Source organism: Merops nubicus, unplaced genomic scaffold, assembly GCF_000691845.1.
Source record: "Merops nubicus isolate BGI_N331 unplaced genomic scaffold, ASM69184v1 scaffold15656, whole genome shotgun sequence".
NCBI classification, from domain to species: Eukaryota; Metazoa; Chordata; class Aves; order Coraciiformes; family Meropidae; genus Merops; species Merops nubicus.
This window is the reverse complement of record NW_008617055.1, coordinates 237-10,316: the sequence shown is the minus strand read 5'-3', so window position 1 is coordinate 10,316 and position 10,080 is coordinate 237. Positions and strand designations below refer to the sequence as shown.

The following is a 10,080-nucleotide window of genomic DNA, read 5'->3' as shown; positions in this document are numbered from 1 at the left end:
ATCTGTTACCAGTCTGGGGCCGGTCCTAACCACAAACTGTGACAATAATGAATATTAATTATTTGCTTCAAATACAATTGTGAAACTATAATGCTTCCTAATCCTTATGCTGTCATTTGTCTAGTCCAAATACTGACTGAAAACAAATGCAAATACACAAAAAGAGAACAGAAGTTTTAGATATAAAACATATTTACTCTGAGAAAGGTTTATAATTACTTTAATCACATTCAGCAATCTCTACTTAAGAGTATGTAATATACTTAAAAGAATTGGTTCTGATTTATAAACACATCTAGAATTTCCTTTACTTAGGAAACACTGAGTATTAAATTGCTCTCCATTCGCCTTACTATATTTTTGGTACCATTTTAAAAATAAAAAGTTCATATGTACCAATATTTAGGGTTTATTCATGGCTGGAGATCCATAGATGAGCAAAGCCCTTTTACTCCTCTACATCCAATCATTTCCAACAAAGAGGTCTGAGTGGTAACAGCAGCGTTCTGCCTAATGGAAATGTGAAAAGTCTCCCCCAGCCAGGAAGATGGGTTCCCTTTTAAGCTAAGTCTTTTTTAAAGCAACTTCAGTGATCTTTGCCCACTTCATTCTTTCCTTGTTCTGCATCAGGTCTGAACAATTTACTTGTAATTCCTGGTCACAAAAAGAAAAGCAACATCCAACAGTTTGTGCAAAGCTTTCAGATCCCTAACTCACAAGTCATGTGCTGATTCTGTTTGAACAAAGAAGTTTGCCTGCTTCCTGCTTCAGCCAAAGAGATATAATTCTACCTCCGTTGTGCAGTGGTTGCCACAGAATAAGTAACTCACCCTCTAAAACAGATACTGCTTTAAAAAGCCAACCAGACAAAGAAGTGCTTCAGTTAACCTGTCTTCTTGTCTCAGTATAAAAGAAACTGCTCAGAGATAAGACAGAGTGGACGTCAAGAAGAAAAGAAAGTGGCAGAAACAATGAATGAAACAATGCACAAGCATATTCCAGGAAGTTTAAACTTGATTACTATCGTAGTTCTACACCAGGAAAATTATATTACAGAACAGTGTTTTGGAAAACAGTCATACAAATGAACAAAGTTGTAATATTGGCAACCTCCCTGCAAAACCGTGAGCTGAACCCCATCTGTACTCAACAGAAGTCCAGATTAGGTTAAGTTTAACAAAACAATTTGCTGTGTCGACCACCAGGGTCTGGGTAGCATCCATGCTGAACTACCCATGTTTAAAGACAGTCCCCCGTTTCCAGGCCTAGAGCACGGCCTCCCCCGCGGCACCGACCTCCGCGGCCCGTGGCCCCCGCGCTGCCCCGAGGGCCAGCTTCCGGACGGGTGAGCCTGCAGGGACCACACCCTGAGACAGCTTCACTCGTCACAGCCAGCCTGTCCACAGAGCTCGAATGTGTAGTGCTACCTATGTGAAGACTCACTTTTTTGTACTTTAGAACAAAGGTAAGAACACCACGGTGGTGTCTGAGAAGTCTCTTGTCCAGATTCAGCTACAACCTACCAAAATATTTCAACAATATAACAAATGCGTTGTGCAAAAGTATTTATCTCTCTGTGTGTGTATGTGCATACTCACTTGGAAATACAGCACACAACAACTGAAAATAATTAAAAGATGGGTTAGGCAATAACCAGCAGAATTACTAAGTCAGCTCCCATTTTGTATGAATTACGATGTTAATTTTTCTTACAGAGAAACCTCCTCAATATAATCAATGGGCCACCACTATATATTTAACCTCATCCAAAGAATCTCCCTCCAAGCACTCCTGAACAAGTGTTTTAACTGAACAGAAAGACTTCTGTTCCATCACCTCTGTTTATGAAACACATACACTAAATTACTTAATTATCACAGCCTATCCTGTGAAATCAAGCTCCAGAATTACTGCTGCTTTGCTAGTGATTACAACCAGAACCGGTTTATCATCCATTCACTCTGTGTGTCCATCTAGAAACATGTCAAAATGTGACCTTACAGGGTAGATAGCATCACATCTTAACATCAAGCCACATTTCCAGTCAGTTTCAGTAAGAACTGTCTATATGCAAGAATTGGCTTCATCTGTTTTTTTTTGTCCATTGGCAAAGACTAGGAAAACAGATCAGGAATTCAGACTTCATAAAGGTACCCAGCTATCTAGAACCATTAGGCAACTCTGGTAAGAATCTGGACTAAAACACAGTTTAACCAGGGAACATCAAATTGACTTAGAATGTACTGCCTTAGAAGTCATACTAGTTGTATTCACATTTCACTCACTATGCACATTCTAATCTCTAACACAAGGAGGCAGGAGTCCGGTGAGGTGTTTTGCTGTCCAACCTATCTCATCAACAGGGCAGCAAATTCAGATTGCAGACTTCAAGCCCAACTTTATAAAAGCTAACTTCTGAATGCTGGACTCAAGCTATAATATTATTTTTAGTGTAGTTTTAATGGTATTTCATTTAAAATACCCAGCTGTGAGAAAGTGACCTCACATGACTTTAGCAGGGACACTTAAAAAGAGAGATCTTAAGTTCACTTGTACTGAACTTTACCACTTGAGCTCCTGGGATAACTTGTGTTTATGATAAAAATGAAATAATGGGAGATGTGGGGGGGGAAAAGTATAAGCAGTACAGCTGATCAATACTAAAAGCAAAAGTATCACAGCTTTGTCTCCCACTTCAGATTCCATTATCATAATCAAAAATACATAAATTACTCGTTTGGTACTAATTTCTAAATCCCCTAAGCCAGACACAAGGAAAAAATACACTTTTCTAAGTGTCACAGTAAACATCAATACCTGAAGATGTAAATATCTTTTCTATCCCAGGAACGTGTAAGTAACATATACACGTACATGCACACGCTCTTCTAAAGTAAGAAATGAAATCTAATTTTTGTTTTTTATGCTGCAAACGAATTCTAAGTTCAAACCAGTCTTGGCGGGTTTTTTTGTTTGTTTTTTTAAGAAAACATTTTCAGCTGGTGCAAAAACACTTCCCAGCCCTGGAGATTGAAGAGGAGAAAAAGGCTGGATGAGGTAACACCTCAGAGCTGAGTAAGACAGCCAGACCCGCTCCACGTGCAACCAAGAAAAATTCCAAGTGCAAGGTCCTGCACCTGGGTTGGGGCAATCCCAAACACACATACAGGCTGGGCAGAGTATGGATTGAGAGCAGTCCTGAGGAGCAAGACTTGGGGCTGCTCATAGATGAAAATCTTAACATGAGCCAACACTGTGCGAGTTCACCCAAGAAAGCCAACTGTATCCCAGGCTGCATCAAAGGCGTGTGGCCAGCAGATCAAAGGAGGTGATTCTCCCCCTCGGCTCTGCCTGCCTGAGACCCCACCTGGAGTACTGCACCCAGCTCTGGAGTCCCCACCACAAGAGGCACATAGACCTATTTGGAGCAGGTCCAGAGGAGGGCCAGAAAGGTGATCAGAGGGCTGGAAGACCAGTCCTACAAGGACAGGCTGATAGGTGGGCTTGTTCAGCCTGGAAAAGAAAAGGCTGCAGAGAGCAGCTTCTAAGGAAGAAGTTCTTCACTCTGTGGATGGTGAGACACTGGTTGCCCAGGTAAGTTGTAGATGCTGCATCACTGGATGTGTTCAAGACCAGGTCTAGTGGGAGGTGTTCCTTCCCATGGCAGAGGGGTTGGAACTAGATGATCTTTAAGGTCCTCTCCAATCCAAATCATTCTGTTATTCTATGATAATTATATTTGCTTTAGTAGCAAAAAAAAAAAAAATGGCCCTTTCTGCTTCAAGAGAAAGTTTACAAACATTTTAAGCTTCCTTGCTTGCATAGCAAAACAATCAGAAATTATGTTGCATTATGCCACAGACATAATGCCAGCAAAGTGTTGCACAAATTGAATTAAAAACATTTAGGATTTTTTTCCACAGGTAAAGAAGATACGTGTAGCAGGCATGATGAATGCTATGAACAGGTAATAATTTTTTTTTCACTACTGTTTCTATGAACACAATTTAATAAAATTTCTGTTGATGACTAAAATTTAAACATAAATAGTATTTATTTTGCTAGGGACTTCGTGCTTCAGCAGTAACAGTAAACTCTCAAACATGCACAAATTTCTAAATTAATTGCATTTCCTACAATAATTAACTTCCTATAAACAGTTATCTTCATCAGTGACATTGCGGTTTCAGAAATAATATATTGAGGTCAGTTTCATTAACATAAGTTCAATTTAATTTTAGCACCACAGAGATTTAGCTTTGTCTTTACGCTGAGTAATGGTTCATTTTGTGATGGTGACTACTTATTTCAATAAATTTACATTGCTTAATAAAGTGCTTCTGATAAATGAAGGTGATAAAATTGAAAATTTAACATAAATGCAGTGATAACACCTGGAGATGTCAATATAGTGAACTGCCTGTATGCAGCAGTTAAGTACTTCTTTTAAACCTATACCAAAGCAATCATGTGATACACACATTATCATTAGCAGGCAGATACTTTCATTTGGCAGGTTTTTTTGGTTTCCTCTTTTGAGGCAAATGCTTAAAACTATTCACATCAAAATATGTCTCTTTGAATCATGCTTCACCCCCAGATCTGTATCTCTAGGGCACTATAACAATTTAATGAAGAAACAGCATTTACTTGAGTTGCCTGGAACCACAGAGGGGAAAATTCTGTTGCTCCAACAGAATGAACCATCAGGAAAAAAACAGGCAAGAAACACCACGGAATCATGGGAAAATCACCACGGTACCATCTTCAGAGAAAACCTAAGTCTGAATTTACTGAGCAACAGTTCAGTGACAACAGAATTAATTGAAGTCTGAGTTTTAGTGGATCTGTGTTTTGTAGGTTAGCTTATCACATGGACTATGTCATCCCAGACCACAAAGGGAAAAATTTCTGTTATAACCTTTACCTCAGTGAAAGTATGTATTTGCATGTGTGCAGCTTTAGGGCTCCACTGCCCACTCCCTCTAAACTGTAGAATTTTCCTGTCATTAAGGCCTTTTTCAAATTTGGTTGACATTGGCTAACTCACTAGAATTACTTGAGGAGATGGATAAATTTACAACACAATCAACCAAAAATGCTCACAAAATCAGACTCAAATTTGTATGTAATTTTTATAGGCACATTTTGGTAGACCATTTTTAGCTCCTGGTTTTCCCAGAGTATCTTACCAGGTGCCCATGTGCTTGTAGGACCAAAACCCACTTTCTAAAATAGCCACTTAGCCTTCCCTCTTCAGAGACAAAAATAAAACCAAACCTGATCTCATTTTTCCTTTTGCTGTTTTTGCTTACACACACATAATTCAACTGAATTTAAAATTTGAATGAATTAGAGCTGTATCAATGCAAAATTAAAGCTAGGCTCCTGTAAATGATGGGAGAATTTATCTTAAACTTTACAATTAGGAACATGAAAAAATATTCTTTTATGGCAACTACCGTGTTTTGATATTACAAATCACAAACCTAATTTCAAATGGACAAAACAATGCAGTGTGTTTCCATAGAAACGTGTTAGATGAGGATGTGTACTAAACAGTGGTCTCAGCAAACAAGACTGCATTGCAGAAATGTGGCTTTGTAATACGTTTCAGAGAAAAATGAAAAAGATTTTAAAAACATGACCGACTGTGTTTCAACAATTTTTTTCAAACATTAATGAATTCAATAAAACACACAGATAACAAGATCTTCAATGAAACGCTAAGGCACTTATTAGTAACAGAAAGGTGAAGCAATGTGTCAGTATATATATATATATATATGTATCTCTTAAGATAAATTTGTAGTTAGCTAGCTAGCTCATTCTGCTCTGGAATAGGCTTTAAAAATAAGAATTGCATTTTCTTCTAAAAAAAAATCCATCTTGAATTGACTGAAGTGAGTTTCGGATATGGAATTCTAAATATTGTCTCTAGTCATTTAAAGCACCTTCAGTCAAGATGCTCTTACGCTCTAGAAGCTAGTTTTTATGCAACTGTAACTTAATTACTTGAGTTAACACTGCAAAATGGCGGAGTATACAAAATATCTATCCCCTCTGGGAAATATTATCAAAACATCTGAACACTGGCTTAATCTTTGCACTCATTAAAGGCAAAAAGAAATTTGCCTTCCATTTATTTAATTCTTGAACCTCAGCATTATTGAATGAAAACAGTATGAAACTGTAGCTGACAGAGTCTTCTCTTTAGATAAGATTTTTCTTGATACTAAACCAATACTTATCTAATAGCATATGACCCACAAGAACTTTAAAGTTCAGTCTTACTTTAATGTATCTCTGAAACATAAATAACATTCAGCATATTTCTAGAAGCTTTATAACAGTAATGGTTTTTTTTCTTGCAACTAAGCATTGCATGCATTTTTTGTGATGCGCTTATGCACATATACACAAACCTAGTGAAAAATAACTCAGTATTAAACATTAGCTGCACTTGACCCACCGCACGTACAATCATTCCTGAAGCCTAAGAACAGAGTATTCCCTAACACACATGTAGTAATGCAAACTAAGAAACAGGCAAAGAGCTAATAGCAGGTATGTTAGATATAGGATATAGAGTAGTTAACACACTGTCGGACAACTTTTCTGTGTCCATTCTTCAGAACTGCACTTACAAAGTACAACATTCTTTACCAAACAGAACCAAGGACATGAAAATCTAACAAGGACAAAATGCATTAACAAGTTCTGCCTACAAGGCTAGTGATCAGTGGTAAACTGATTTTTTTTTTTTAATTTCCTATATAGCATTCAATCTTTTAGCATTATATTAGTGTTCAATCATAGCAGAACCTATTAGTACAGAACATTGCAAACTGCACCAATTAAAGATAAACTGATGGAAAACTTCATAACCCGTTAACAATCAGGATATAATTTATCAGTATTTTACATTAGTGAGTCCCTTACGTGACACAGAAAGAAACAGGTACATACTCTGATCCAAAATTTCTTCTTCTTCTGCTTTGGTCTGCTGCAGCAAAGAACTTTTATCAGTATCCTTGGTTTCTGAAAAATGGATTTATGATACTATGTTATACTCTGCATGTGGATGGAAGTTAGTATCTTCCCAGTGAAGAAAAATGCCCTTCTGAAATGAACATTTAGTACTTTTATCTGTCTATAGTATTCGTACCAGACAGTGCAGCAGTAAAACAATGGAATAAAAAAGTAAGATTTGTACTTTGCTATGCTGACATACCAGTCAGATTACTTATGGATAATGATGATGCTGCAACTTAAATGCAGGGTTCAAGATAAACATTTCATTCCTTCCACAACAAGACAGTGGGATCCAGAAAACTATGGAAATGTTATGATTCAACTGTATAGGAAACAGATAGAAGGTTAAGCAAATCTTAAGAAAATGTGACTAGAAAGTACTGATATTTGGCATAGAAAAGAGGGCAGTCTTGTGGGTACACAGTTCATGTAACTATAAAAATGTGTTGGAAATCGAAAGACAACAACAGGAAGAAACTGGCAAAAGACTATGGTAGACATTTTCATCAAAAACAAGAGCAAAATCCCATGATGGTATACAGTTAGTGATTTGAATGTTGTTCAGAATTGCATTTCCTTCTTATGAAAATGTAACACATCAATGCAACACAGAGAAATACATCAGTGAGAATAAAAAGATGAATAAAATGCATTACAAGTTTTTTTTCACCTTCATGGTGTCCATGTGTCATCTTTAGCATATCAGACTTGACTGGAATAGGAATATTTGCCTCCTGCGGTATATTTCTGAACATCTCAGGATTTGCATTCTGTGTGCAGGTCATATATGAGACAGCATGCTTGGCTTCCATATAGTACATAATGTAAAAATTACACATTTCATCATTGGCTGTTCCGCTACACAACACAGAAAAGATGCAGCAGTTAGGAAAAAATGAGCAATCCATCTAACTTCTTTAACAGACTATTAAAAAGTTGCAATGAAATGTTTAGAAGTCCCACACTAAAACATTTAATAGCTTCATTGCAGCGAGTATCAAAAGCTTCTTTCAGTTTATACTACAGAACACCAGTTTGCACAAACTCCCCAGGTATCTCAAAATTCCTAACCATTTGGTTTTGAGTCTACAGAAAATTGCATCAACTTTTTACACTCCTCTTCCTTCTCATTTCCTCAGTACATTCCTGAGTCTCCCATCTATCATCAGCTATGCACATGTTCTGATGAAATACAACAGAATAAACAAATAGAACAGATAAATATCTCTCAAAGAGAAGACTGCAGTACCATCTTGAGAACAATTTGATCACAAGCTTCTGTAAGGAAAACATGAGTGCAAGAGGAATGATTAAATGCTAGCAAAATTCAGTTCTTTGATAAATGTTGTGCATATACTTGAAACTGAAGAGACTCTTCTGTACTGCTATGCAATCCTGTCTCCAACAGAAAAAAATAGCTGATATGAGAAAGAATCTTTTGTGAAAAATATTACTTTGTGAAGCAGCCTCTTTGCAGCTTTGGTTTGTTTCTGTTTCCTTCCTCTGCTATATAGGTTGATGTAATTTATTTATAGCTGCAATCCTGAAAATGGAATAAGCTAGGACTTAAAAAGGTTTACATTTACATTAAGATTACGTTAAGATTTTTTAATTAGCGTTCACAATTAACCAGTGACCTCACTCACAAAAAGATACAGCGGTTTCCTATTAGCTGTTTGCCAAAGACGTCAGCACTGACTTTTCCAGCAGCATGCTGCAGCATTCATTTATTCACCATAGCAACAATAACAACACTAGCCGGAGAGGAGACAGGGGAACATGGGAGAAGAGACTGTTTCAAAGGCGGAACTGGTATTTTTCCATGCATTGAGAATTTAGCAGCCCTTGGAGATGACAAAAATCAGACTCTCTTGGCAAGCTCTGCTTAAGGTTTTAGAAAGCATTAACTTCACTGTTAGACTCCCAATATCTGTCACTCCTTGCCTCCTCTTTAAAACGACAGTAGAAAAGGTAATGTGAAATTCACACAAACTCTGTTTCACCATACACCTCCCTGTGTCTAAACATTTCAAAGTTGATGATTTTAAATATTTACAGTAAAAAAAAAAAAAAAAAACTACTCCATCAACAACAGTTTTAATAAATTCAATGAAACCCCAAATCCTTCCATTAGATAGTTAAATTCCTGAGAAACCCTGTTTTGTGAATGAGTTTAATAAGCAGAAATGTTGATGCACAAGTTAAAAAGAAATACAAAATAAAATTCCTGTCAACTGCTGCCATAAATACCTAGAATCATATCCAGATTTTGGTATATTAACAGTACAGAGTGAAGCATAATGAAACAGAGGATTTAGCATCAAAAAGCAATATAATGCCGTTAAAGAATCTTTCAGGCACATAAACCTGTCTTGAACACACACTAAACATATTCTGAAAAGGAAAGATACAGGTTGCACTATTTTCTGTTTGTTAAGAGTTTTAAACAATACATTTACCTTGCAACTGGAAAAACAGTTATTTTTTCCATGGTGGCCAATAGCACTTTCCTTTAGGAAGATTTAAGATTTTTACACTGAAAGGGCTCCAGTTTTTTGGCATCTCTTAGACTGGTAAGCTATATGCCACCTGAGACTGTACCAACGCTAATATTTATCCCGAGACATCATGACATTACCTGTAACAAAACTGCAGCAGCTGCTTCTGTGGAGCACTTACTGTAGCAAATATTAGAAGAAAACTTGCTTTGTAAATTAGGAATAGTTGCTGTCCTTATTTGACAAGGGATAATTTAACCATCTAATTTGCAAAAGTTTGAGCTTGACGAGAAATCCAGTTAAAAGAAATGGAAGATATTATTAAGTTTTTTAAGAGATGAATCCTCCCTCAGCTTTTTACACAAAGACATTAAGTCTGTGCTTGTATGCAGTCAACTGCACAAGCAAAATCAAGTTTCATTTCTGAACCTTGGTTTGCCAATCTCTACACATTTAACAGGCATGACTCAATACCTCATTTAATTTCTTAGATGAGAAGAGGAAGCAGGATGAAAAAGGTTAGTCTAGATGGTGGGGATCATACGTT

General features: G+C 36.9%; 1 protein-coding gene across 1 annotated transcript in view; it reads right to left on the bottom strand.

Annotated features, from left to right (window-relative positions):
- LOC103775563 (peptidyl-glycine alpha-amidating monooxygenase-like) overlaps window positions 1–9,526 on the bottom strand; it is a gene marked incomplete at its 3' end in the record, with an annotated part of 17,271 nt that extends 7,745 nt beyond the window's left edge. Inside the window, exons 1-3 of the mRNA XM_008943025.1 lie at window positions 9,495–9,526; window positions 7,706–7,893; window positions 6,970–7,041 (exon numbers count right to left, since the gene is read on the bottom strand). Coding sequence (XP_008941273.1) covers window positions 6,970–7,041; window positions 7,706–7,893; window positions 9,495–9,526 — 292 coding nt within the window. The remainder of the gene's footprint in view (window positions 1–6,969; window positions 7,042–7,705; window positions 7,894–9,494) is intronic.
- Between the last annotated feature and the right edge of the window lie 554 nt (window positions 9,527–10,080).